Here is a 27,684-nt window from a genome sequence, read left to right as displayed (position 1 = left end):
TAGGTCTTATCGGTGATCGATACTCCCTATTAGCGACCGATATAAAAATTACATATACCACCTATAAGTCCTACTAGGGATCGAGACCCCTTATCGGTCACTTCTTATATTCAACCTTGTTATTTTCTAGTGTATATATATAATGGTTGTTTTTTCTAAGATCACAATAAAAATAATATATCTTTTGTCAATCTTTTAATTACCTAAGATCTCAATAAACTCATACAATATATTCTATAGAAAATCGAAAAATATAATGATTTGGGAGGGGTTATAATTACGGAGAATAGGTTAAACGGGCTTTTTAAAAGGTTAAAAAATGTGATAGGGACAATTTCGTCAATTAAAATTATGAAAATGGGATTTGGCTATTTTATGAGCAGAAATACTATGCTTATTCACGAGTTTTACTAACCGTTTTATTACCTTTGTTAAAATTTTACATAGTATCTGTATTATGCGTATGGTACCAGTATTATATGTTATATTTACAAAGGATAGTAAGATGGTTAGTAAGATAGTGAATAAACATAGTATTACTCTTTTATAAGATACATTCTACATTGAGGCTAGTTTTCATTTCATAAATTCAAATTTCTTGAGAAAAAAAGGGTTTAATTTGCAGAGTTAAGAATATAGCAGTTGTAATCTTAAACGTAGTCGTTTTAGTTCTCCCGGATATTGGAATGGGCATGCTTAGTTAAGAGAGGCGGTTAAACATCAGACTTCAAAAACCCTTACTACAGTAGGGTTTATGATCCGAGATTGTTAGTGCCAAATGGAGAAATCACAATTTGGAACAACGTCATTCTGTTTCTCTCCTCAACCTCATCGACATCTCAAGAGTGAAACTTATCGCTCTTTGATTCGAATCCTGTCGCACTGCTATGATCACTCTCCAGTTTCAGCTCCCCAGGAGCCAATTCCAGGTACTTGATTTACATCATTTGCTTAATTTAATAGGAATTTAATTCTTGTTTAAGAAATTGATTTTACGTTTATCAGGGAGGTTATGCTAGCAAATTTGAATTAAATTACAATAATAGTATTTTTGCCGGTCTCTGGTACTTCTAATTTCTGTGATGTCGTTGTTGATGTTTGATTTTTCTTTTAATGAAGAGATACGTGAGCAAGGTGAATTGGTCGGTCCTGATTGTGCAGTGCCTGAGAATGAAGACGCAGTTGTCAAGGAAAGCTTTGAAGCTGTTGGATTTGAAAACAAAGGGTTTGGTGACACGCTAATTGTAAATGATGAGATAGATCATATATTAGGAATAGAAGAAAATGATGATTTTTTGAAAAGGGACCCAATGACTAGTGATATTGTTGACGGCACTGGTTCCCAAGACATTGGATTTGATCGGCAACAAATGTTGATGGATGAATTAGAGCATATTGTAAAAGGAAATGGAGAACTTGTTCAAGAGAATACTAGTAGTGTCTCAGCAGCATCTATGGATGAGAACCAGAGTGGTGAGGCTGTCTTGATGAATGACCCAAAAGAAAATGTTGACTTTGAGCAAATTGTTAATGAGAAATTTGGGAAAGAGGCTCAGCTACAAGTAGAGAAAATACAATGTAATCTAAAGATTTCTGAACCAGTTGATTTTTCTGTAGATAGAAGTATGCATTGTCAACTTCCAAAACCGAGTGACGAAAGTGAAGGCGGGTGTTCTTTATTGAGGACTAATGCCGTGGAAGCAGAGCCTGAAATGCGGCCAAAAGAGATGGTACCAGAGAAATTAGTTCATACTGATGGTGCAATGGTTTCCTATAATTATGTGGCCAAAGATGTAGATGTTGAAGAGAAAGAAGTTTCTGGTGGCTTTGAGGTTGATGAAGCATCAATTGATATGCTTTTTAAAAGTGCTGTGTTGTCAGAGGAGAAGAAAGATAGGTTGCAAGTTTCTGAAGATGTAATTGATAAAAGAGAGTTTTCTTGTGATGAACAAAACAGAGCTAATGAAATATTTTCTGATCCTGCTGCTTTTACTGTGAATCATGCCAATATTGGTAGAGCAATGGAACTCAAAGAAAGTTTCAGAAATGATAAACAGTGTGAATCCAAAAACTTTGTGCATGGAACCTCAAAGATGGCTACAGATGAAGAGAGGTATACTTCTGTGCCAGCAGCTGGAACAAATAAAAGGAAATCCAGTGGAGATGAGGGGAGTGTTGCTTGTCCAGCAATATATCCTAACAATCCAACAATGCGTGTGGAAGTCTTAGAGCTAAGCGCAACTGAGAAGCGAGGAATTACATCTGAAGAGAAGGTATTTTTTTATTTTGCATTTTCTTTTAGTGCTTAATTTACAATTTAATTTCTGTGTTTTTCCACGATAGTATATTGTGAAATGGTATAGGTACATCTATTGGTATGCTTCATTCTGTTGTACTTTTATGATCTTTTCTGTCATGATATGTTATACCACCTTCATGTTGGTTATTCAAAATTTTGTAATGTTGTAATTATAACATGAATAAGTATTGGTGACTTGACTATGAATAAGTTTTGGTGACTTGACTAAGTAGGCACAATATTGTTCTGGAAGAAACTACGTATCATGAGTATCTCTCCTCTCTCTTGTCTGCATATGTAATATTCTTTCTCTACGGTTTTGTTGGAATGATTGGAGAGGCTGAAAAAGGGGAAGTTTTTAATTATTTAACAATGATTAAGTTTTATTTGATAATTTGGTCTACTTTTAACTAGTGTGGTTTGTTGTTCACTTTCTGTAGCTGGATTCTAGTGTCCGTAATAAGAAAAAGCGAAGTGCTCCCTCAAAGGAAAGGAAAGCAAAGAAAAAGGTATATTTTCTACATATTTTTTCTTTTGGATGTGTGAATGGATTTTTTTATATGCAGCTTATTAATTTCTGATTGGGATGCAAGACTTTTTAAGACAATTCATTATCGATTTCTTCGTAGTCATCTGAAAAATTAATATGTGCTATATGTTCCAAAGAGTCACCATTACTTTGTCTGCGGCTGATATTCTTTATGTGCTTCTGATGTATATAACTAGTTTATTTATCGGATCCTTTTTGCAGCAAAAAGAACGAAAAAAGCGAGCAGAAAAGAATCGACAGCTTGGCGTTAAAAGGTTGAAACTGCGTCCGGTTCTGAAACCAAAAACTGTAACGTATTGCCGTCATTACCTTATGGGAAGATGCCAGGAGGTAGTACCAATTTCCCGTTTCCATTATTTTTGTGGTGTTTATATAGCCTTTTGATTATTTTGCATCAGATGTATGTTGATCTGCATGTAGAAAAATGTATCGAAATAGTTTTTATTGATCATTTTATTGTTGTTTATCATGATCAACTGTCTCTCTTTTGCGGTATTGAATACTAGACTTAAGTATTAATGTTGGTACCTTACCTAATAATTTTAACATGCTATTATATACTCTAGTGTTTGCTTGGCTCATCTATCTGTCATTTGTTTGGGCTATGTTACATGTAAGAGGGTTTGTTAAGACTTAAATATTGTTGTTGGACATGTATCTAATAGCTTAAAGTTGATGTCAATGAATTGCATTGGGTTGGTCACTATATCCTATTATTGTAGTGTTTATGTGTGTTTTCAGGTAACCACTGCTTGTATTTTAAACACCGACTTCAATAAACTGTTAATTAAAGGAGTAATAGTGGAACTGATTTTGCTTTTAAGAAATTATGATGTAGTCTGGCTATTACACACTTTTCTGGTTAGTTGTATATAAATAGAAGGGAAGGAAATGGTTGGATAAAAGGAATTATAGAGGGAGGGAAAAAAAAAAACTTATTGTTTTGTTTCCTTGTGATTTTTCGTAAAAATGAGTTTTCAGGAGACATATATTTGATTGCAATCAAATAATCAAGTCTCCTTCAGTTTTCTTTCCTTAGCTCTCTGCTAATTATTATCATTTTTTTTTTTTTTTGGCTTTCACAGGCTGACAATTGCAAATTTTCACATGATGCAGTACCTTTAACAAAGTCCAAGGTATGGTCATTTAACCATATACATTACTCATGCTATTCTAGTAATGCAATCTTATCTGAGGATTTTTTCCACTAGTTACTTCTGTAACCTACCAGAGGCTATGTTGCTCAAATTTACTATGATATATTGATTTGTTGATTGTGTCTATGGCTTGCATCTGTGCTTGCATTTCTATCAATCTGTAATCAGTATACTGAATCTGTACCGCTTCCCCATTAAAAGAATGTTATCTAGGATTTTCTTTTATTGTGTTTTACATGGATATTTCAGACTCTCTGATGCTTAATTCTCTGTCTTGCATTCTGGTGTGCAGCCATGCTGTCATTTTGCACGTAACTCCTGCATGAAGGGGGATGACTGTCCATTCGATCATCAGCTCTTTAAGTATCCCTGTAACAACTTTGTGGCTAAAGGCTTTTGCAACAGAGGTGGTGATTGTATGTTTTCACACAAGGTACATTCTTACTTTTCTAAAATGTTACTTATTGCGTGCTGCTGTCTTTTTTCAATATACTTGTTACATAATTTCCTTAAGTAATTGGGTTTTAAGGCTTGTCCGGGTTAGCTGATTGAGTATGTATTTGCGTGTATATGCTTCAGGTGCTACCCAAGGAAGATGGCCCTTCCACTTCTAGTGCTTCCAAACATGAACTGAAGCTTCCATCCCTGGTTCATATGTCCAATTCCCAGAAGCAAGCAAACATTGATCCATTCTCCCATCAGAACCTTGATGCTTTATCCAACTGTAGAAAAGTTTCTTCATGCAAAAATACAGAACAGAATGTGGCAGTGCCTGTGCAACAACCTGCAGTGGCACCCAAAGGTGTAAGTTGTCTCTTCTTTGGGAAATCATCATTGCTTGAATCCAGTAAACTTAAACAAGGCAGCTCATCTCCAAAGAGGAATGGCAGTGGCAAAGTTGGGAATCAGACTGAACAAACTGCATTGAGCACTGTTCAAAATATGAATGAAACGCCAAAGAGAACACCACCTGTAGCCGCACCAAAGGGTGTAAATTTTCTTTCATTTGGCAACACTCCAGTGGCAGATTCCGGTAGTAAAAAATTAGCTAGCTTGCTTTTGAGTAGGGAAAATGGTGTAAAATCATCGCTATTAAACAATTTCGGTGTAAATAAACAAGCTGGCTCATCGCACAATGGAGAAAATAATGTCAAGGTTGGGAACCAGAAAACCCAAACTATGTCAAGTGCAACTGAAAATTCAAAAGAGATGCTGAAGAAAACTCATCCTGCATTCACTCCACAGGGACTGAACTTTCTCTCTATCAGAAAAGCTTTAACAGATGACTCTATTAGTAATAAACAAGCTAGTTTGCCTTCCAGTTCGGATAAGGGTATCAATAGATTGCTTGAAGAGAGTCAAAATACCCCCAATGAACATCAAAACTCTACTGCAATTCCACGGAGGCCCCTGGCTTCCCTACTTGCTGTAGGTCACTCTTCAGATCTAGCATGTGGGCACTCTAAAGGCACTCCAAACTCATCTCAGAGGGCACTCATGTCGACTCTAGCATTTGCAGCAAAGATTGAAACTGAAAGGAAAATAAATCTGTCTGCACTCAGTACTGGGTCCAATAATCAAACAAGAGATGATGATACTGGCAGTGGTGCTGGTACCAGTGGAGGTCAACTTAATGACTTAACAAAAGGTTCAAAAATTTTAGACTTCTTGTCTAGTCTTGGCAAAACAAAGCAGTAAACACGAGTGCCAACTGTTTCATGAAGTATATGCTTGAGATGCAGTTAGATCACAGGTCATGTGACTGATTCTTAAATGTTTATAGTCTTGGTCTTTGTACACTTTTTGACAGATTGATCCGGCTGCTGCTTTCACTTGTATTCTATCACCAAATAAGCAGGTACATGTTTTACTTCTACCTTTGTGACGATGGCTTTCACCTTTTAGTGCTTTACCATTAGCTGCTGTTGGTTTGCCAGACATAAACAGAGCAAGGTGAATTGGTCGGTCCTGATTGTGCAGTGCCTGAGAATGAAGACGCAGTTGTCAAGGAAACCTTTGAAGCTGGTGACACGCTAATTGTAAATGATGAGATAGATCATATATTAGGAATAGAAGAAAATGATGATTTTTTGAAAAGGGACCCAATGACTAGTGATATTGCTGACGGCACTGGTTCCCAAGACATGGGATTTGATCGGCAACAAATGTTGATGGATGAATTAGAGCATATTGTAAAAGGAAATGGAGAACTTGTTCAAGAGAATACTAGTAGTGTCTCAGCAGCATCTATGGATGAGAACCAGAGTGGTGAGGCTGTCTTGATGAATGACCCAAAAGAAAATGTTGACTTTGAGCAAATTGTTAATGAGAAATTTGGGAAAGAGGCTCAGCTACAAGTAGAGAAAATACAATGTAATCTAAAGATTTCTGAACCAGTTGATTTTTCTGTAGATAGAAGTATGCATTGTCAACTTCCAAAACCGAGTGACGAAAGTGAAGGCGGGTGTTCTTTATTGAGGACTAATGCCGTGGAAGCAGAGCCTGAAATGCGGCCAAAAGAGATGGTACCAGAGAAATTAGTTCATACTGATGGTGCAATGGTTTCCTATAATTATGTGGCCAAAGATGTAGATGTTGAAGAGAAAGAAGTTTCTGGTGGCTTTGAGGTTGATGAAGCATCAATTGATATGCTTTTTAAAAGTGCTGTGTTGTCAGAGGAGAAGAAAGATAGGTTGCAAGTTTCTGAAGATGTAATTGATAAAAGAGAGTTTTCTTGTGATGAACAAAACAGAGCTAATGAAATATTTTCTGATCCTGCTGCTTTTACTGTGAATCATGCCAATATTGGTAGAGCAATGGAACTCAAAGAAAGTTTCAGAAATGATAAACAGTGTGAATCCAAAAACTTTGTGCATGGAACCTCAAAGATGGCTACAGATGAAGAGAGGTATACTTCTGTGCCAGCAGCTGGAACAAATAAAAGGAAATCCAGTGGAGATGAGGGGAGTGTTGCTTGTCCAGCAATATATCCTAACAATCCAACAATGCGTGTGGAAGTCTTAGAGCTAAGCGCAACTGAGAAGCGAGGAATTACATCTGAAGAGAAGGTATTTTTTTATTTTGCATTTTCTTTTAGTGCTTAATTTACAATTTAATTTCTGTGTTTTTCCACGATAGTATATTGTGAAATGGTATAGGTACATCTATTGGTATGCTTCATTCTGTTGTACTTTTATGATCTTTTCTGTCATGATATGTTATACCACCTTCATGTTGGTTATTCAAAATTTTGTAATGTTGTAATTATAACATGAATAAGTATTGGTGACTTGACTATGAATAAGTTTTGGTGACTTGACTAAGTAGGCACAATATTGTTCTGGAAGAAACTACGTATCATGAGTATCTCTCCTCTCTCTTGTCTGCATATGTAATATTCTTTCTCTACGGTTTTGTTGGAATGATTGGAGAGGCTGAAAAAGGGGAAGTTTTTAATTATTTAACAATGATTAAGTTTTATTTGATAATTTGGTCTACTTTTAACTAGTGTGGTTTGTTGTTCACTTTCTGTAGCTGGATTCTAGTGTCCGTAATAAGAAAAAGCGAAGTGCTCCCTCAAAGGAAAGGAAAGCAAAGAAAAAGGTATATTTTCTACATATTTTTTCTTTTGGATGTGTGAATGGATTTTTTTATATGCAGCTTATTAATTTCTGATTGGGATGCAAGACTTTTTAAGACAATTCATTATCGATTTCTTCGTAGTCATCTGAAAAATTAATATGTGCTATATGTTCCAAAGAGTCACCATTACTTTGTCTGCGGCTGATATTCTTTATGTGCTTCTGATGTATATAACTAGTTTATTTATCGGATCCTTTTTGCAGCAAAAAGAACGAAAAAAGCGAGCAGAAAAGAATCGACAGCTTGGCGTTAAAAGGTTGAAACTGCGTCCGGTTCTGAAACCAAAAACTGTAACGTATTGCCGTCATTACCTTATGGGAAGATGCCAGGAGGTAGTACCAATTTCCCGTTTCCATTATTTTTGTGGTGTTTATATAGCCTTTTGATTATTTTGCATCAGATGTATGTTGATCTGCATGTAGAAAAATGTATCGAAATAGTTTTTATTGATCATTTTATTGTTGTTTATCATGATCAACTGTCTCTCTTTTGCGGTATTGAATACTAGACTTAAGTATTAATGTTGGTACCTTACCTAATAATTTTAACATGCTATTATATACTCTAGTGTTTGCTTGGCTCATCTATCTGTCATTTGTTTGGGCTATGTTACATGTAAGAGGGTTTGTTAAGACTTAAATATTGTTGTTGGACATGTATCTAATAGCTTAAAGTTGATGTCAATGAATTGCATTGGGTTGGTCACTATATCCTATTATTGTAGTGTTTATGTGTGTTTTCAGGTAACCACTGCTTGTATTTTAAACACCGACTTCAATAAACTGTTAATTAAAGGAGTAATAGTGGAACTGATTTTGCTTTTAAGAAATTATGATGTAGTCTGGCTATTACACACTTTTCTGGTTAGTTGTATATAAATAGAAGGGAAGGAAATGGTTGGATAAAAGGAATTATAGAGGGAGGGAAAAAAAAAAACTTATTGTTTTGTTTCCTTGTGATTTTTCGTAAAAATGAGTTTTCAGGAGACATATATTTGATTGCAATCAAATAATCAAGTCTCCTTCAGTTTTCTTTCCTTAGCTCTCTGCTAATTATTATCATTTTTTTTTTTTTTTGGCTTTCACAGGCTGACAATTGCAAATTTTCACATGATGCAGTACCTTTAACAAAGTCCAAGGTATGGTCATTTAACCATATACATTACTCATGCTATTCTAGTAATGCAATCTTATCTGAGGATTTTTTCCACTAGTTACTTCTGTAACCTACCAGAGGCTATGTTGCTCAAATTTACTATGATATATTGATTTGTTGATTGTGTCTATGGCTTGCATCTGTGCTTGCATTTCTATCAATCTGTAATCAGTATACTGAATCTGTACCGCTTCCCCATTAAAAGAATGTTATCTAGGATTTTCTTTTATTGTGTTTTACATGGATATTTCAGACTCTCTGATGCTTAATTCTCTGTCTTGCATTCTGGTGTGCAGCCATGCTGTCATTTTGCACGTAACTCCTGCATGAAGGGGGATGACTGTCCATTCGATCATCAGCTCTTTAAGTATCCCTGTAACAACTTTGTGGCTAAAGGCTTTTGCAACAGAGGTGGTGATTGTATGTTTTCACACAAGGTACATTCTTACTTTTCTAAAATGTTACTTATTGCGTGCTGCTGTCTTTTTTCAATATACTTGTTACATAATTTCCTTAAGTAATTGGGTTTTAAGGCTTGTCCGGGTTAGCTGATTGAGTATGTATTTGCGTGTATATGCTTCAGGTGCTACCCAAGGAAGATGGCCCTTCCACTTCTAGTGCTTCCAAACATGAACTGAAGCTTCCATCCCTGGTTCATATGTCCAATTCCCAGAAGCAAGCAAACATTGATCCATTCTCCCATCAGAACCTTGATGCTTTATCCAACTGTAGAAAAGTTTCTTCATGCAAAAATACAGAACAGAATGTGGCAGTGCCTGTGCAACAACCTGCAGTGGCACCCAAAGGTGTAAGTTGTCTCTTCTTTGGGAAATCATCATTGCTTGAATCCAGTAAACTTAAACAAGGCAGCTCATCTCCAAAGAGGAATGGCAGTGGCAAAGTTGGGAATCAGACTGAACAAACTGCATTGAGCACTGTTCAAAATATGAATGAAACGCCAAAGAGAACACCACCTGTAGCCGCACCAAAGGGTGTAAATTTTCTTTCATTTGGCAACACTCCAGTGGCAGATTCCGGTAGTAAAAAATTAGCTAGCTTGCTTTTGAGTAGGGAAAATGGTGTAAAATCATCGCTATTAAACAATTTCGGTGTAAATAAACAAGCTGGCTCATCGCACAATGGAGAAAATAATGTCAAGGTTGGGAACCAGAAAACCCAAACTATGTCAAGTGCAACTGAAAATTCAAAAGAGATGCTGAAGAAAACTCATCCTGCATTCACTCCACAGGGACTGAACTTTCTCTCTATCAGAAAAGCTTTAACAGATGACTCTATTAGTAATAAACAAGCTAGTTTGCCTTCCAGTTCGGATAAGGGTATCAATAGATTGCTTGAAGAGAGTCAAAATACCCCCAATGAACATCAAAACTCTACTGCAATTCCACGGAGGCCCCTGGCTTCCCTACTTGCTGTAGGTCACTCTTCAGATCTAGCATGTGGGCACTCTAAAGGCACTCCAAACTCATCTCAGAGGGCACTCATGTCGACTCTAGCATTTGCAGCAAAGATTGAAACTGAAAGGAAAATAAATCTGTCTGCACTCAGTACTGGGTCCAATAATCAAACAAGAGATGATGATACTGGCAGTGGTGCTGGTACCAGTGGAGGTCAACTTAATGACTTAACAAAAGGTTCAAAAATTTTAGACTTCTTGTCTAGTCTTGGCAAAACAAAGCAGTAAACACGAGTGCCAACTGTTTCATGAAGTATATGCTTGAGATGCAGTTAGATCACAGGTCATGTGACTGATTCTTAAATGTTTATAGTCTTGGTCTTTGTACACTTTTTGACAGATTGATCCGGCTGCTGCTGTCACTTGTATTCTGTCACCAAATAAGCAGGTACATGTTTTACTTCTACCTTTGTGACGATGGCTTTCACCTTTTAGTGCTTTACCATTAGCAGCTGTTGGTTTGCCAGACAGAAACTAACCATTGAAAATAATTTACAATATTAGTCGAATTTTATAGCTGCAGTTTTACAAGGCAACTGTGAGGAATAATAAATTTTTCTCCATAACGTTTGGCTCATATATATTCTGATCACATTCTGAAATTTAGGTTGGCCACATGTTTGAAGGCTGCACATTTGGTATCTTGATGAAACCCAGTCTCAGGTGTGGATGCTAGGAGCTCAGCAGCCCGAGATTCTCCAGCTCTTATTAATCTCAGTTTGGCTAATTGTGCATAATTCTGTTTGTTGATTTTAGCTCGGTGAAAATCCAATCTTTTGTGATTACCATCTTAAAGTTGAGCCTTGCAAGTTTATCCTATTAAATTGTTCATTTTTGGTAATAATCCTCAGTGGTTGCCTTCTTTTATTTGGTGAACCTAACTTTGCTATCAGGAAGCACTGTGCATCTTTCTCTAGTAATGGTTGCATTGATGTCTTATTATATGGAAATCAACCACCTGGCCTGTTGTCAGTTTTCTATTCGTTAATTGTGTGCTGTGCTGAAAACTTGAAATGGTTTAAGAAATCAATCCATTTTTTTTTTGTTTAACAATTTCGTATAAGGGTGTTTATACTTTTTTCACGGTAAATTCTGTGGCAGGTTTAGATATGGCTGTTTTACTTTTAAGTTCCAATGAACAAGATTTAAGAGAGAAAAGGTGAGGCATCATCTTGTTCGGTGGAGAGAATATCTGAATTGTAAGTGTATTTATGCTTTGGAATGAGATGTGTACTTCTGAGAGCATGGTGCTTTATTTACATTACATTGAGGATTTGACTATAATGCTCTGATAGGTATCACTACCTCATGTGAAATGGTAACTTGTAACATATTACAAATGGACAGCTCTATGTTACAAGTCTATCATCAAATGGCAGAGATCGACAGTTACTACTGTATGTGCAGTGTCGATACTGGACTGGCCCTTTGATTAAAGGATTATTTTTAAAGCAAAATCTTTACACAACGGGAAGCTCGTTTCCTTCATTTTGAGGTAAAACTAAAATAGGATATATATATATATATATTTTTTTTGTTTTTCATGAGAAAGGTCATTGCATTTGTGCTGCAAGTGCAATGATATGAAGGTTCTTTGGAGTTTGGATCATGCATGTCCAAACTCTAAGCTGCGTTTGTCAGTAGGATTGGGCTGCATTATCGGAACTCTGCATAATTTGACACATTCATGGATTGGACATTATTTTTCAATGGCCAACCTGATCTTTTATCCCATGGAAGGGAGATGGGTTAGATTTGATATGATGGACCTGCTGGTATCTTCCTCAATCTAATTAAAATCTAAGCCATAATCTTTAGTCCATTCCTGCGCACCAAAGGTTGGTCGATTTTAACCATTGTTGGATAGCCTCAGATAAATAAGCATTAAGTTATAAGGTTATCTGTAAGAGCATGATCCAAAGATATCTTGTACTGTAATGCCGGTTGATTAAGATTTAAGATGGTGGCATGCAGCATGATGCCAGTCGTACTACTATTATTCTTGGATCTGGTGAAGAGTTGAAAAAAGTTTTGCTGTCAATGTTGTCTAAAATCCTGAAACCAAAAATTAAATTACATTTGTACCATAGTGTAGTACTCATTTAGATTATTTCACATTTAGGCATTTCCATGTGAAGTGATATGTGTTGTACAGTTGGGGAATTGTTGGAAAGGTGGAGCCATTTGCGCAGAGCCTTAAATTTGGTTAGGATTTTGAGGGGTAGACGTTTGACAATTTAATCTGTGGGTGGGCCTATAACAAATGTGGGGCTGGCCTTGTTGGATGTCACCGTGAAAATGCAGTGCTTTATTATTCAAAATTGAAAAGCAAATAAAGTAAACAAAAAAAAAAAAAGAAGAGTACATGATCACTGTTTTCAATTCAGTTTCTTTTCCCGGATTCAAATTTATTTGAATTCTCGTAACATTAAACAATTTAATTGTCAATTGACTCAATTATAATGATGTTAACAGTTAACCTACCAACAATTTTCTGACTTGTTTCTTTACTAATCCCTGATATGTAGCATTTGAACAAATGAAGCAAATTCAAACATAAGAAGTGACATTAAAGTGTTAAATATAAAAAAAGTTGATAATTAACTTTAAGGATATTGTATTATTTTGTAATCAATAGTTACTTATAAGCAAGTCTTATTGCAAAGGGAGTAATACACATAAATGTATCACCAAACATGGCATTAACACTGTTGCTTCTATTAGTGAACCTAATGCCTTTCATTTTGGCTCAATAATCTCTCCACACCAAATTGCCAATTCACCAAGTAATCAATACACATGGGCATAATGTAAACCATAAAAGCTCTCTAACACTATAGGGTCCTAACCTATCCCTACTTGTAATTAATTCTTTCTTGTTTTAGATATGTGAATCAAGATTTTTCATTACTGAAACTAAATTATAACAAAATTAGTTAACTTAGAACTAATTAAGTCACTTGTACTTAGGGTGATAGATTGAGTGAAGCACCTATTAAACCTATTGCCTTTTTTTTTTATTATTTAATTTACAAAAATTACATAACTTAACCCACATTTCAAGGAAATTTTAATTTAAAATTTTCCTATCAAAACAAAACGTGTTTGGCCTAACCCGGTGATGACGGAAGACAAACTTCTAAAGGTGTGGGGTAAAGTCTCTCTAAATTCAACCGAAAAATCAGAAATTTGTTCCCCTATCGTACGTGTCACACTGTTATTTGTTTGTCACTTTTAATCCAGAAAAACGACCGGTCCAGTAACTTCTTTGGACCGCCTGTTTCACTGAACTTATATTTATAACACACTGTTATTTATTTAGAATAATATTATTGATAAATATAATAACACACTCCTGCAACAATTCTCTCAAGTTCTCTCCGTATCTTACTCTTTTCCAATCAAAATTCAAAACAATCTCTAATCTGACAATGACGACTTCTGTAAAGAACAACTTCATGCCTCCCGCGCTGATCTCGAATCTTCAGCAAGTACTCATCAGTAGAAACGACGCCGTTGAAGAACAGTCCAATTCCAAGTCCAAGGAATTAAACGGAAAATGCTGTTCAAATAACGGCGATGAGGCTAATGTAGAGAAGGATAGTGAGAAGCCTGTGATATTGTTAACAAACGGAGAAGGAATAGAGTCTCCTGGACTCACATCACTCGTCGAAGCTCTTGTGCGTGATTGTCTGTTTAACGTCCATGTCTGCGCGCCTCAATCGTCGGTTCACTTCAAACCTATTTACCTTTTTTTTTAATTGAACTATAGATTTTGAACCATCATGAAAATGTGGTAGTTATAATGAAATCGGTTTTTTTTTGTAGGGATAAATCGGCGTCAGGTCATTCTGTGACGGTGAGAGAGACTCTTGCTGTGAGTTCAGTTGAAATGAATGGCGCTACTGCTTTTGAAGTTTCTGGTAATTCCACGTGTTTTTTTATTTGAAAGTCACAACGCCAACATGATTTTTTATTTACAAGATTTGGCATTTGGGAAATGTGTTTGACTTTGATTGATGATGTTTGTGATTAGGGACTCCTGCGGATTGTGTATCTTTAGCTTTATCTGGAGCATTGTTTTCTTGGACAAAGCCAGTTTTGGTATGCAGTTGGTTGATTTAGTTTTAAGTTTTTATTTTTATTTTTTTTTTGGGGTGTAAATGGTTTCATTTATCTTAAAAAATTCAGGTAATCAGCGGAATAAACATGGGATCAAGCTGTGGCCATAAGATGTAAGCTGCATGCTGCCTTTCATTTTTGTTACATTTTAGGCTCTTGAATCACAACACTGTTAGCTAACTGTGATCTAAATCACAATTTTGCTATCGCAATTTTTGTGGTAGCAATTTGTTCAGGTTTTATTTATTTTGGGAATTCCATGGCTATACAGGTTCTACTCTGGGGCTTTTGCTGGAGCTAGAGAGGCCCTGATATGTGGTGTACCTTCGCTTTGCCTATCATTAAACTGGTGAATGTCAATTTTGAAGTATATTTGTGCTTTTATTTACATTACTTTGTCAAGCATCTATAATATAGCAAGGTTAAAATTTCTCCCAGGAAGAAGGATGTGAGCTCTGAAAGTGATCTAAAAGATGCAGCCAGTGTCTGTTTACCATTGATATATGCAGCTGTAAAAGATATTGAGAGCGGGATTTATCCAAAAGGTTGCTTATTGAGTGTGGACATTCCCATTACTCCCTTAACTAACAAGGTTTGCTCTTCACAGTTTTTCTTGCAGTTTTGAATTTGGAGTCAAGTATTTTGGTTTTCGTTAAAAATTTGTTTATTTTTCTTGTCAATATACTTTAAACTAGTGATTCTCATGTTTATATACTTGAGTGTTAATAAATTTATATCCAAATGAATTTTCATCCATGTGAGATGGATTTACTTGAATTTGTAACTGGTGCAGTTCAAAGGCCATTTATCACTTTCCATAATTGAAATTTATTTTCAGGATATGCTTTGAAAAGAAAAAAACTTTGTTTCAATTATCGTTATATGTGCAAAGTAGGCTAGTTCAGTGGATAAAATTGCCATCAATGGACAGAATGGACAAGGAGTAATAGTAGATGTGGAGTTGGGCTTAATTATTATTATTATTATTTTTTTGTGTTTGATTCTTAATTATGAAATAGGCTTGAAAACACAGATTATATGTTTCAATATGTAACATTTACGTTGCATGGCCTTCTTGGTTTTCTGTTGCCTACAAAGGTTCGTGCCACAAAATAAGGGTTAGAATGTCAAACTAGACTTGCAAAAAATTCATCAATTTCCTATTCTGTAATAATTATCCTATAGCAAAACAGGCTTGGTTTGGCTATAATGTTGACTTTTTTTTTTTTTTTGGTAACCAAAGTGTCCGGGCCATGTTGAAGTATTTGTTTTCCATTTGTGAGTATGACTCATGTAATGAAGTATAATCTATGTTTGACAGGGATTGAAGGTGACTAAGCAGAGTATGTGTAGGTCATCTCTAAGCTGGCAAGCAGCATCCGCAAACAGACATCCTTCAGCTGGCCACTTCATGTCCAACCAGCAAAGCCTTGGTATTAAGCTTGCACAGCTCAGTCGGGATGCCTCTGCAGCTGTAAGTTCTCCTTTTTTGATACTAGAAATGCTATAGTTGCTCTAGTGGAAATGACACTATTTCAGTGTTTCTCTTCATTCGGCAGATAAGTAATCCATTTTGAATTTTACAGGGTGCAGCACGGCGGTTGAACTCACATCGGAAGAATGTGGAGATTGAATCTATTGGGGTTGCAGGAAAGTTTAATACTCAGCAAAAAGTAAAAAAATACTTCCGTTTAGAGGTATAAATAAATCTTGAGGTTTGGTAGAAGGCAAAACCTCTAATCTAAAATTATTATTGCATTATAAAAGCTAACAGAGAAGTAAAATGACAATCAGTAATTGAATTGACTTTTTTAGATGGCTTCATCATCTCTCTCATTCTCCATTTTACTTTGCATTAATTTTGGTTATTTTAATGGAACTCAATGCGTGATGAGTGATCATATTCTTCTATGCAGTTATTGGAGAAGGAGTCAGAAAATGTAGATGATGATCTAGATTTTAGAGCTGTTGAAGATGGATTTGTGAGTTAACATGCTCCTGGTTTTAGTATTTGAACCAACCCCCTTTCCAATTGGCTTAGTGTCTTTACCTTTTGGCATGACAGGTTGCTGTCACTCCCTTTTCTTTATCTTCAACAATGCAGTCAGAAATTCAAACCTTGGTTTCAGATTGGATTGTTGCTGCAAAATGCAAATAGCAGGAACCGTTGAAGCTTTCATCCTATCAATCCACTCACGTGGCTCGGATGGTCTCGGCAAGATAGTATTTGGTAACTTATGAAGCAGATGCTTTCAGTCCCTGTCATTGATTTTTAGAATATACAGGTTTTATGCGTCTGTTAATTCATATATGTTACCATGCATTCTGTAAATTATATGTGCTTCAGTTTCTGTATGCTACAACTTGTTCAGTTTGAAATAATCTCTTATCTGGGAGATGTGTGATCTTGTTTTGGTTATTGGCTTAATGAAAATGGAAAAGTTAAAAATTTAAAAGTCTATCTAAACCATGTATATACTGTAGTAGGATGCTCTTGACTCGAGAATATCCGTGTATGTATATACGTATATATAACAATTCTCTAGTCAGGACCCTCCCGATTATAAGACCCAGATTCTTATTTGTAAAATATCATTCGAAGTTATTGATTGATATAACTAATTTCATTTTCTTTGTATATAAATGGAGAGAGATGAAATTGGGTGTTTCAAAATTTGTTGAGGAATCATACAAAAGTTTGACTCTGGAGATTTGTTAAAGTACGCGTAAACTGGTTCAGACACTCGGGTTATCAAAAAAAAAAAAAAAAAAAATCATACAAAAGTGGCTTGTCTTAAATTTATAGTTAGGAATAGAAATGTTTAACACAATAATTTTTTATCTAAACTCCATTATTATATTTTTAAATTAAATACATATTTTAAACGGAAATTAGTAAAAATTATATTTTACAAATTTTTTTTCTGAGTTAACGACTTTTTCCCACCCCAATAATGACTTAATGCCACTTTCTCATTCATAGACTTTTAAAATACTATTTTATTATCCAAATTTAAGTTTTGACAACGAACAGAGAGTAAACTCAGTCTAAGTTGTTGGAGATTTTAAAAAAGGGAAGCCGATGAGTCTTTTGGTGGTGGAACGTTGGATTTTAATGGATGAATTGATTGGAATTTGACTTGGGAGGGGACAGATGCGCAAATCCTAATCACTCAATTGTCGATGATTGGTAGGATTGATAGAAGTAAGATTTGATTGGTTTTAGTGAGTGATGATCGGGGAAGAGAATGATGGTGGTGTGAGGTTACAAAGATTTTGAAATCGGAAATGAAATATAAATTTGGATAGTAAAATGGTAATTTAAAAGTTTGTGAGTGGAAAATTATTATTAAACTATTATTTGGGCGGGAAAAATTTGTTTGCTCTTTTTTTTTTTTTTTTTTTTTTTTTCAAATGTGATCCTTACTGAAGGGGAACAAAGTAGGACAAGAATGATTTTAAGAGATAACAAAGAAAGAGAAATTTATTAAGGATGAATGATATCATAAGAGATTATAAGTCAAAATTTAATAAAATAATTATCAATTTTATTTTAATATTTAAGGTTACTACATTAATATCTTATTAAAATTTAAAGAGTATATTGAATTTGAGTAAGATATTTATTTTTTATATTTAAAAATTAATAAATATATTATTTCTTTATATGAAAGATATTCTTTAAAATCTTTGAGATGTTCTGACAAACTAAATTACAACTCTCTAACTACACAACATAATTGCTCATTAATATATATTATGATCATATTTAAAAAAATAATAATATGACTTAAAATGATATTTGTTTTGTATAATTTAAATAATTAACATTGTAATATGATGTAGTTTATAGTGGCCATGGTGTAAATGTTCAGGTGTAGGTGGAAGCGTAGAGTTTGATGAAAGCATATAATATGTTTACTAAACGTTTTTTAAATTTAATAAAAGTACTTGAATCTATATTCAAGAATGATGCTATATATTCTAAAATTTTAAATTATAAATTTGGTAGATTATTATTATTATTATTTTTTTAAATATTCATAACATTCTTATAAAATTTACTTAAAACAGATTACAAATTACTCTCTCATAACTTCACCTAAGCCTAAGTTAAGCTTAATTAATGTTTACCGCAATTGTTGCAGACGATGTGGCCCAATGAGGTCAGGGTTCTTTTCTTTTTTGTTAAGTAATCAGGGTTCTTTTCATTTTAACACAACCTTATCTCTTCAATTTGGGGTTGGTACCGTACGCCTGAACTACAAAATTCTCTAATCTTTGTCAACAAAATTGACAATTTAGAGGAAGAGTTCGGGCCACGTCTTAGCTTGGGCCCATATGCTTCATGGTCAGCCCCAAACGAAGCCCATCCACATGCTTTACTCACCTCCACTCACTTATATGATTGCCACTTGTCAATCTCTGGTAACATCTCTTCTAGAACCTTTTTGTCAATGCTAAAGCAATCTCCCCAGACAATATCACATTTTCAGCAAACGTGGCAGAATCTTAGTAATAAAAAGTTAACGATTCTTATGCCCACACTCATTGAAATTTCATTTACTGAATTAATTTGAGATATTTCGCTCCATTTTGTAATTAAATAAAATATCTAAATTAATTACTCTGTTTCTAATTCAATGTGGGTCGCCAGTGGAAGTGAGACAGCGCAGTGAAACGTGGGATACATGCCGAAAAGGAACCGACAAAAACCGGCTCATCATGACCATCCAATTTCGCACATCCAACGCTGCAAAATCAACTATTGCTTGGGAAGGACTGTGTAGATAGAATTGAATTTAAAACAATTGTCAGGTTTGGATCAGACATAGATAATATACACAAGGCCAAGAGTCCTTCATTAAATGACAATACTTTGTAATGTTTTTCTCTTCTTATACCACGACACACCCTACCATTGGGACGTAACTCACGCTCTTAACAGCGCGTGAATTGAAAATTGCGTATCTCAATTGTGTCTTTTAACAAAAGGAAAAATCCAAGGGTATAGATTTCATCATCAGAATTCAGAGGAAATAACATTCAACTTCGGGTGTATGAAAACGCATCACCGATAGGAACACGTGGCTGGCAGTGGATATGTCTGTTATTGTCCTATAGTGAAAAATCCAAACAAAAACAGGGGCCGAAGAGAATTTCAGAAACTTACGTGAGTCAGTCCATAAAAAAATAGCTGAGCTACGCACAAATGGCAGAAGCAAAGAAAAAAAAAAAAAAAAATTCAGTTGCATTAAAACACATAAAATCTCTCACACAGTAAAAGGCAGTGTCCAACTTCACAATTATCACTTCACAAAAGGAGAGCGAAAACATGGTGGCGTCTTGTGTTAGCGGTGACGGCGGCGATGTTGGTGGAACTTTGTTGTCATTTTCTCCTACTAAACTGATAGTCAAAGCAGAAAATGTTACAGCAAAAGAAGAGCCGGACCAAATGGCAGTGCTCAACGCCAATAACACATGCTCATCTTTTCAAATTCCAAAAGATGATGAAGCTGAGAAGGCGGGGATGATCAAACAAGAGAAGGAAGATGATGACGTGGCAGACGGTGTTTATGATGATATTAACGGTGGTTATATTAATTCAAATGGATCGTCATCTTCTTCCACTTCATCGGTGAGTTTGCCGAAGCCAATGGAAGGGCTGAACGAGTTAGGTCCCCCGCCGTTTCTGAGGAAGATATATGAGATGGTGGAGGATCCGGAGACTGACTCGGTTGTTTCGTGGGGTGCGAATCGTAGTAGCTTTATTGTTTGGGATTCGCATGACTTTTCTGAAACTCTTCTTCCAAAGTATTTCAAGCACAAGAATTTCTCTAGCTTCATTCGCCAGCTCAACACTTATGTAAGTTTTTGAGGATCACAATTTCAGTATAAATTCATGTCTTTTTTTTTATATTTAATTTTAACTTTTATAACTGCTGGCACTGGTATATGATATTATGAATATTGTTAAGTTGTTTTGTAAATGTTTGTTTAGCTTGATTTTAGCCATTGCCAAATCAAATGGCTTGAATCAAGCAAATATGTATCACAGGAACTCTGCCTTACGGTTTTAATTATTTGTAGTTATCATTCATGTGGGAGTTGTACTATATTGTTAGTGATGTAAGTTAGAATCTGTGTTTTACAAATATTTTATTGTGTGTATGAGTTTTTTTATTTTGAAAATTGGTGTTCGTTTATTCATTTATTAATTTTTAGTTTTTTGGTTTTTCATATGAGTTTCAGTACTCTTTTGGATATGCTTTTAATATCGGTGACAAAAATTGTATCTCAGGGTTTTAGGAAGATTCATTCGGATAGATGGGAATTTGCAAATGAGAAGTTTCAGGGAGGGAAGAAGCATTTGCTTAAAAGCATCAAAAGAAGAAGTAGACTTAACAAACAACAAGATGGGGTAATAACTTGTATTGATTTGACCAAATCTGGATTGGAAGCTGAGCTTGAAGGTTTAAGGGATGATCACAGTACATTGAGATTGGAAATTTTGAAACTGAGACAGCAACAAGAGGACTCACAGAATCAAATTACTGCGGTTGAGGAACGTGTACGATGTGCAGAGTGTAAGCAGCAACAGATGTTGAGTTTCTTTGCCAAAGTAGCCAAATACCCCAACTTCGTTCAACAATTAATTCGGAAGAGAAAGCAACAGAGAGAGCTTGATGGAGGTGAAATTAGTAAGAGAAGGAGATTGCTTGCAGCCCAAGAGACTGAAAACTTGCCTGACCGTGTCAATTGTAGAAATCAAGCTCAGGAAATATTGGCATCAATGCAATCTGAGCTCACTGATATGTTACCAGACAGTAGTACTGTAATTACTGATACTATTGAAGAGGCTCCATTCCCTGGTGCTATGGATTGTGAAAATGAATTGTGCAATCATATTGAGGATCTGAAGGGCAATGTGATGAGTGAAACAAGTGATGAAGATACATCATCTGTATATCGCGTGTTGGTGGGAAGCCTACTTGGGGACAGTTCAGTTCTTGAAAATATGGTTGATGAAGAACTGGCTGTTAACGACACTCAGATATTTCATGAGTTGGAGAATTTGATCGAGAAGCCCTGTAGTTGGCCTGGATATGTAACTGAGCTAGTGGAGCATGGTTGTGTTGGACCGATGCTTTGATGCGTTTGTTCATTTCATTGGTATGTTACATTTGCTTTTTCTTTATATCGCATAAGGTTTAATACCATATGCAGTTAATAATTTGATGAGTATGCATGCATTGGTACCGTGTAGGATACCATTGCTGATAAAATGGTGACGAGCTGGAGATGAAGTGCATGCATGGCTCTGCATAGACCAGTTGAAAATTTCAGGTGGAGTAAGAGAATACATATTTTAGACCATATTTCAAGACAAGGGATTTATGGTCTATTCCCCTAATGTTCATAAAATCTTCCCTTTTTTTCACCTCTTCTTTTAGTGTACAGTCCTTTGTCACTGTTTGTCTGCTGCCTTAGGTTGTGAAAATTTCTGTTGTTATACCGTCATATATGACATTAGCTAGGCTTCCTCTACGTCCTTCAAATACTGACTGTGGTGTGAATAATTTCAGTGGTATATCTTTGGGTTTGGGTTCAATTGCAGAGTTTTTAATTTGCTTCTTTGAAATGACAATATCAGAGCCTTATTCCGTGCTTCATATCTTTAGTCTCCTACAGCTTAATATTTCCCTGAAAATTGCTAATCACCTCTATTAAACTTTTAATTGTTAGCAACAATGTGCAGTAACATTTAGAAAGGATTTGATTATTGATATGTTGTATGCTTCCCAAAATGGGACATAGTGGATAATTATACTAATAATACTTAATACAGCTGGCTGACTAGAAAATTCTAGGAAAATACATGTGCTTTGAAAGCCATGCCACGTGGCAACGCTTTTGTGGACACACGTAGAGCTGCTATGTTCGGATATGGTGGGGGCCCAGGGGGGTCTGATTTGGGTAAGGTTTTTAGATGTGATGTGACTAAAAGTTGTTTTAAGATAAGGTGGTGTGGTTGTTAGTTGCCTTACAAGGCAAAGAGTCAAAGACTAAACAGAGAAAAACAGGGTTTGAATTATGGAAACATTCAAAGATCCAGATGTTGTTGCCATGATTTTAACAAGAATTGCATATGGATAACCACAAAGTTGGCAAAGGAGTTTTGCTCCGTTCCTTAAAAGTTTATGAGTTTAAACATTTGAGTTATTTACTACAAATAACATTAAGATTTATTTGATGTTATTCAATAAATCTTAGAGATTAATTAAAATACGTATAAACTGATATTCGGACATTTGTTATCAAGAAAAAACAAAAATTGCAGTTTTACAGTAATTGGTTTTGAACGCCTGCAACGTTGATTCTTTTGTGTAGCACTAGTACATTAGCAAAGGGGAAAAAGAAAAATGTTGAAAGTATATGATACAAGAAGGCAGCATTAGGCCCAAGCATCGTTATGAGTGAGCATTACCAGCATTATGGCTCAACAAATTTACAGATTTTGATGAGGATGAAGATGATATAGCAGACCTATCAAACTCCTCCTTATCCTGATTGAATGCCTGAAATAGAACTTCTTGAAGTTCCTTGTATCTTGTTCTCTTCAGGAATCGTTCATCCGGAGTGTCGTTCCCTATACAGGCGAGCTGAGTTAAGTCATCCGCATCCATAATCTTGTTCAGTACTTCTGAACAACGAGGGAAAAAGCGTTTCCCGAGCTCCACTGCTCACATAAAAGCAACACAATCAGTCCTAACCCTGTAAACATTCGTGAGTTAAACCAGTTATATGTTCTAACAATTTCTGGTGTTTGAGGAAGCAAAAATTATATGATGCAGAGATATGGAAAGCATCCTACCGGTTCTAGAGAGTGCTTTGAACCTATTTAGATGCTCCTCTTGAATTTTGAAGGGTGCCTCATTTAAGTCCACAGTTGTCCTGTGGGCAGCAGCCATATTCTTATACTTGATGACATCTAATGTAAATTCAGAGGTCTCATCGACATGGGCTATATCCATTACAACTTTTGCTTCCATAGGAAATAGAAGCTTTGCCAGTCCAACTGAAAATATGAGGTCCAACAGTAGAAAAATTATCATGAGATGGTTCAAAACAAGAAATGTCAAAGAACCCTTTTCTGATTAATGAGTTTGACGTCATGCCAAAAAATTAACCTAATTATTAACACTAACATGCTACTCGAAACCTGATGGAAAAAGGAAGATGAATCTATTTCCTAGTACCTCTGTTCTTCTTCTTCTTCATTTTTTTTTAATTATTATTATTATTTTTTTATCTCAAGGAAGCGGGGAGAAAAAATGAACAAGGGGAAATCAACTCAAATCTCTTTCAACTTTTTTTTTTCTTCCCAGCCTCCCAGGTACACACATTAAGATCTGAAGCAGTACCAATTGTATGTCAATATACAAATGACCTAACAGAAATATTTGTTTTCTCAAGAAAAGGTATAGTTTTTAAAGGTAACCACACACAAACAAGTATGCAGATGTGAATATTTTAAAATGCTGAAGGTAGAGTCATTGTCACAGTTAGCTGATCATAGAACTAAGCCAGAGAAAAGATTGACAAAGAATGCAGGAAAGAAAGAGACAGAATAATTTCCATGAGAAGAAATCTTGGACTACTTGTTTGCAGGAAATTCTGTTAGGACTAACAATTCTGTTCAATTTCCAGCACCAAGGTTGTTTAGTGATATCAATAAACACTTGAAAAAAGATCAAGGATATAAGAAGAAATTAAAAGAACACCAGAATAAGCTTTCAAAAGTGTAATCTAGACATTAAGAAGGCCTATGTCATTCTAATGTATGATAGTAAAAGAAAAGTTTTGAACTTAACCGGAAATTACCTCTGTTTTCAAGGTATAACAGTTTCATCCGAAGATCATCACCAGCCATAGCAAGAGAAAGAGACGCTTCTCCGAGCAAAGGATCTCTTCTTTCCGCTTGCTCCAATATTTCTATGCACAACCGATCTTTTGGGGAAGATTTTCCTTCCTCAGTAGTGGTTAAATAATCTGCAGCCTTAGTGAGCCGCTTTGAGATTTCAAGTGCTTTTCTACCATCCAATGTGAGATCTGACGGCCGAGCTCCCTTTGTCAAAAGAGATACTATAATCTTGGGTTCCTTCCTCATTGCAGCAACATGCAGCACAGTGTAGCCCCTTGAATTTCTGTGGTTTACATCAGCAAGTCCAAGATCAAGAAGCTCAGTTGTAGTCTTTGCATCACAGTATGCCACAGCATAGTGGAGCGCATATGCATCATCTAGATTTGACTCTGCCTCTTTCAATAGCATTCTGACTAATTCAACATCATCTGAATCTAGAGCACGGTGTATTCTCTTTATATGTTTGTCCGGAAAATTGAAGCTTTCTGGTCTTCCTGAGCTGAGTTCTAAACGTGAATCCATGATTTGTTTAACAATGTGTTGGGGCAAGGCTTTATCAAGAGTTACAGTATCAACATCAGATTTGACAATAATCTCTATACTCCTTGCCAATAGATTCTCACAACCTTTACCACACTTATCGGCAACAAACAAAACCACCAGGATGTCATCCGCAGCAACCTTGTCAAGAATGTCTAGTAGATGCCTCTGCAATCAAAGAAACAGAATTATTCAGAAAAGAAATTAGTGGATAGTGCCAGAGCCATTTCCTAATATCGGCAGCTGAAGTTTTAACAATTGTTTTCTCTATATGGGAAAAAGTTGAAGTTATAATAACTCAGACACCAACATAGCCTCAATTGAACAAGAAAATATCAAATCCTTATCTGAAATAATTTGAATATTTCACATTCAATTAAGTTATTAGACAAATTTATATTCATGAAGAATTTTGCTTAACATCAATATGAAGCATTAAAAGAAGATAAATAATAACATGACAGGGGATGTTCTGTATCTGAAGCAGGCAAAACGCCAAAACCATTTTGATGAAGCAACTTCAAATTAATTGAAATGCTTTAAAATTACTGCCATTATTTACACAAAAACAACACATAAAAAGTGGAGAAGACATGAAACAGAAACTAAAAAATGAAAGCAAGATAATTTTCACCTGATAAAGAGTCACCAACTCAGGAGCCTGAAAAGTGAAAGACACATAGAGAACCTGCACCATGAAATCAACGGCTGGCCGACAGCCAACATGCGAGCAGCCATCATCAACACAAGCACAAACACCTTTAGGCAACGCCCTCACTTTCCCAGTATACAAATAATCCAAAACCGCAACCAGTGAATCAAAACTCACATCATAATCTCTCACCAACTCCTTCACCTCAAACTTGGCTCCTTTTTGTTTCCCACAAAACACATTCTTGAAAAAAGGACTCCTCGCCGAGAGAATGCAACGGTGGACCGAAACTTCACGCCCGCTTGAAAGCACGATTTTGGCGTCAGAGTAGAAGTCGAAATCCTGTGATTCAAAGATTGACTCGAGGTTCCTGGAGAGAAGACGAAAAGCCGAGATATCGGTGTTTAAATGTTCTGATGAAGAGAAAGTTTCGGTATTGGCTGCAACTATACAACATGTGCTGCTGTTGTTACTGATAATCCGAGAACCCATTTTTATTATCCATCCAAAACTGAGCTGGAAATGTCTATAACTTATATTATATGATCAAATCGAAGAGATAAAAACACCCACCAATAAATATTCATAAATAGGGTGTACGAGAGAGAGAAGAAACGCCGTGGATGGGATGCGGCAAGTTGAAGTTAAAGAAAGAGAAAGAATAGTAACATGGGTGACGAAGATTGCCATTAAAAAGCATCAACTGAAATGAAAGCTTCCTTTTTGTTAAGCTAAAATTTGTCATTATTACATAATGAGTTCCCGGAATTTCGTCCGTACAGCAGGAAGCTCCAACTTCCACTTGCTGTTTCTGCTCTTCTTTCAGAAGAAATCAAGCTGTCTTTAGTTTCATCGTTTTGGTCCTAATCTAATATTGACATGTTTTGTTGTGTCTTTTTCAGACATGTGATCTGATCCGACGGCTACAGTGAAATGTTATCTCAAAGGGTTTGACCTTTCAATCTTTCGATTACTGAAAATATCTGCTAGTGATTGAATTATGATATAAAATAAAATACTAGTTGGTTTACAGGATCGTCGAACTTTTGCATGTTTATGGAGCAGAAAATGAGTTGCGGCCGTTTTCTAATTTCGTCATTGAGTGTTGCCATTACTTTTGTTTTTTAGTTTTCAATAATTGTGGTGTGGCGTTCTCATTAATCTAAAAAGTCTCTGATTTTTGTTTCTATCCCCTTGAACCATTCTTAGATCTCATCCATTTTGAGTCGACAACTCATTCACCGCCCGAACCACTACGATACCGTGGTCGATTTGAGACTAGACGACAAGAAACTTTTTCAACCCACCAACAGTTTTACTTGATATTTGAATTAAGACAAAGTTAAAAAATACTTCAACAGAAATGTGAAAGGTTCTCTTTTATTTGATTATACATTTATAAAACACACTGTCGTAATAAGTGTAATCTCAATTATATAATTGGGTAACCTAATAGTAAAAGAGTAAAAGAGAATTTAATATAGGTTTTTAAGTTCGAGTCTTCTTGACGATAAAAGAGCAAGGAGAATGTTTAATATGGTCTCTCGAATTCGAGTTTTCATGATCTCATTCGAAGACATTAGAACTTTTATCTGATTAATAGTTTTAGGGTCCTAAAAAATTAGTTAGATGTGTATAAATTAACTTGGATACTCCTATCATAAAAAATAAAATAATAATAATAATAGATTTAGTCTCATTGGTATTCGCTTTTTACTTTTATATTTTCATAGTTATTAGTGGAGGAGTTAAACAATAAAATAAGAATGTGATAAATTAATTTATTTTGATGTAAAGCTTCATTATTACGAAAGTATCTAGAACGCCAAGGGTTCTTAAATAATATGGAATCAGGTGGAAAAGGGTCAAATATGTATTGTATTGTTAATGAAGGAAGATTGTGAAGAAGATGGAAAAAGGCCCACCGGGCATTGAATGGAAAAAGAATGGTGTTAAATAATGAAGCAAAATGACATGTTACCAAAAAGTGATTCATCATAAGTATCAAGAAAAGGGTAACTAACTATAGAATGTGATACCAGTCTTATACGGCGACTCGCAGCATTTCTACTAATAAACAATACATTATGCAATGCTAACAAAGAGGATAATACGTCAACTTCCTCCTTTCAAGCAAAAGTTGTGTCCTGTTTTGTTGATGCTTGATT

At 35.5% G+C, this 27,684-nt stretch overlaps 4 protein-coding genes across 5 annotated transcripts; 3 read left to right on the top strand and 1 right to left on the bottom strand.

Annotated features, from left to right (window-relative positions):
• The first annotated feature begins 621 nt into the window (after positions 1-621).
• Positions 622-12,436, top strand: LOC116133904. Its single transcript, XM_031419575.1, has 11 exons — positions 622-929; positions 1,120-1,134; positions 5,960-7,074; positions 7,541-7,609; positions 7,852-7,980; positions 8,736-8,786; positions 9,100-9,240; positions 9,387-10,665; positions 10,885-11,072; positions 11,379-11,476; positions 11,625-12,436. Exons 1-8 carry the CDS (start codon positions 779-781, stop codon positions 10,503-10,505), a joined length of 2,790 nt encoding a protein of 929 aa, XP_031275435.1. The 5' UTR covers positions 622-778; the 3' UTR covers positions 10,506-10,665; positions 10,885-11,072; positions 11,379-11,476; positions 11,625-12,436.
• A 1,187-nt stretch (positions 12,437-13,623) lies between these two features.
• Positions 13,624-16,813, top strand: LOC116133945 (5'-nucleotidase SurE-like). The gene is made up of 10 exons (XM_031419610.1): positions 13,624-14,001; positions 14,106-14,200; positions 14,314-14,381; positions 14,469-14,512; positions 14,671-14,748; positions 14,838-14,991; positions 15,721-15,873; positions 15,986-16,096; positions 16,316-16,381; positions 16,465-16,813. Exons 1-10 carry the CDS (start codon positions 13,709-13,711, stop codon positions 16,555-16,557), a joined length of 1,155 nt encoding a protein of 384 aa, XP_031275470.1. The 5' UTR covers positions 13,624-13,708; the 3' UTR covers positions 16,558-16,813.
• Positions 16,814-19,649: 2,836 nt separating this feature from the next.
• Positions 19,650-22,072, top strand: LOC116133881 (heat stress transcription factor A-2-like). Of its 2 annotated transcripts, XM_031419551.1 has the most exons (3): positions 19,650-20,265; positions 20,701-21,572; positions 21,667-22,072. In XM_031419551.1, exons 1-2 carry the CDS (start codon positions 19,735-19,737, stop codon positions 21,550-21,552), a joined length of 1,383 nt encoding a protein of 460 aa, XP_031275411.1. In that variant the 5' UTR covers positions 19,650-19,734; the 3' UTR covers positions 21,553-21,572; positions 21,667-22,072. The 2 variants fall into 2 exon arrangements, with proteins under 2 accessions (XP_031275411.1, XP_031275409.1); XM_031419549.1 differs by having other exon boundaries at positions 20,701-22,072.
• A 679-nt stretch (positions 22,073-22,751) lies between these two features.
• Positions 22,752-26,455, bottom strand: LOC116133960 (BTB/POZ domain and ankyrin repeat-containing protein NPR1-like). The gene is made up of 4 exons (XM_031419622.1): positions 25,499-26,455; positions 24,285-25,032; positions 23,275-23,478; positions 22,752-23,139 (listed from the first exon to the last, which is right to left on the bottom strand). Exons 1-4 carry the CDS (start codon positions 26,006-26,008, stop codon positions 22,871-22,873), a joined length of 1,731 nt encoding a protein of 576 aa, XP_031275482.1. The 5' UTR covers positions 26,009-26,455; the 3' UTR covers positions 22,752-22,870.
• Positions 26,456-27,684: the final 1,229 nt, after the last annotated feature.

This window comes from Pistacia vera, unplaced genomic scaffold (genome assembly GCF_008641045.1).
Source record: "Pistacia vera cultivar Batoury unplaced genomic scaffold, PisVer_v2 Contig277, whole genome shotgun sequence".
NCBI lineage: Eukaryota > Viridiplantae > Streptophyta > Magnoliopsida > Sapindales > Anacardiaceae > Pistacia > Pistacia vera.
Note: the sequence above shows the minus strand (reverse complement) of the source record. Positions and strands in the feature narration are given on the sequence as shown.

Coding starts and splice junctions, on each gene's coding strand:
- LOC116133904 (XM_031419575.1), top strand. CDS start 779: ATGGAGAAATCACAATTTGGAACAACGTCATTCTGTTTCTCTCCTCAA. Junction 7,610..7,851: donor AAAGGAAAGCAAAGAAAAAG/GTATATTTTCTA, acceptor TCCTTTTTGCAG/CAAAAAGAACGAAAAAAGCG. Junction 7,981..8,735: donor TTATGGGAAGATGCCAGGAG/GTAGTACCAATT, acceptor TGGCTTTCACAG/GCTGACAATTGCAAATTTTC.
- LOC116133945 (XM_031419610.1), top strand. CDS start 13,709: ATGACGACTTCTGTAAAGAACAACTTCATGCCTCCCGCGCTGATCTCG. Junction 16,097..16,315: donor AAAAATACTTCCGTTTAGAG/GTATAAATAAAT, acceptor TCTTCTATGCAG/TTATTGGAGAAGGAGTCAGA. Junction 16,382..16,464: donor GAGCTGTTGAAGATGGATTT/GTGAGTTAACAT, acceptor TTGGCATGACAG/GTTGCTGTCACTCCCTTTTC.
- LOC116133881 (XM_031419551.1), top strand. CDS start 19,735: ATGGTGGCGTCTTGTGTTAGCGGTGACGGCGGCGATGTTGGTGGAACT. Junction 20,266..20,700: donor TTCGCCAGCTCAACACTTAT/GTAAGTTTTTGA, acceptor ATTGTATCTCAG/GGTTTTAGGAAGATTCATTC.
- LOC116133960 (XM_031419622.1), bottom strand. CDS start 26,008: ATGGGTTCTCGGATTATCAGTAACAACAGCAGCACATGTTGTATAGTT. Junction 25,033..25,498: donor AGTTGGTGACTCTTTATCAG/GTGAAAATTATC, acceptor CTTTGATTGCAG/AGGCATCTACTAGACATTCT. Junction 23,140..23,274: donor CAAAGCACTCTCTAGAACCG/GTAGGATGCTTT, acceptor TTATGTGAGCAG/TGGAGCTCGGGAAACGCTTT.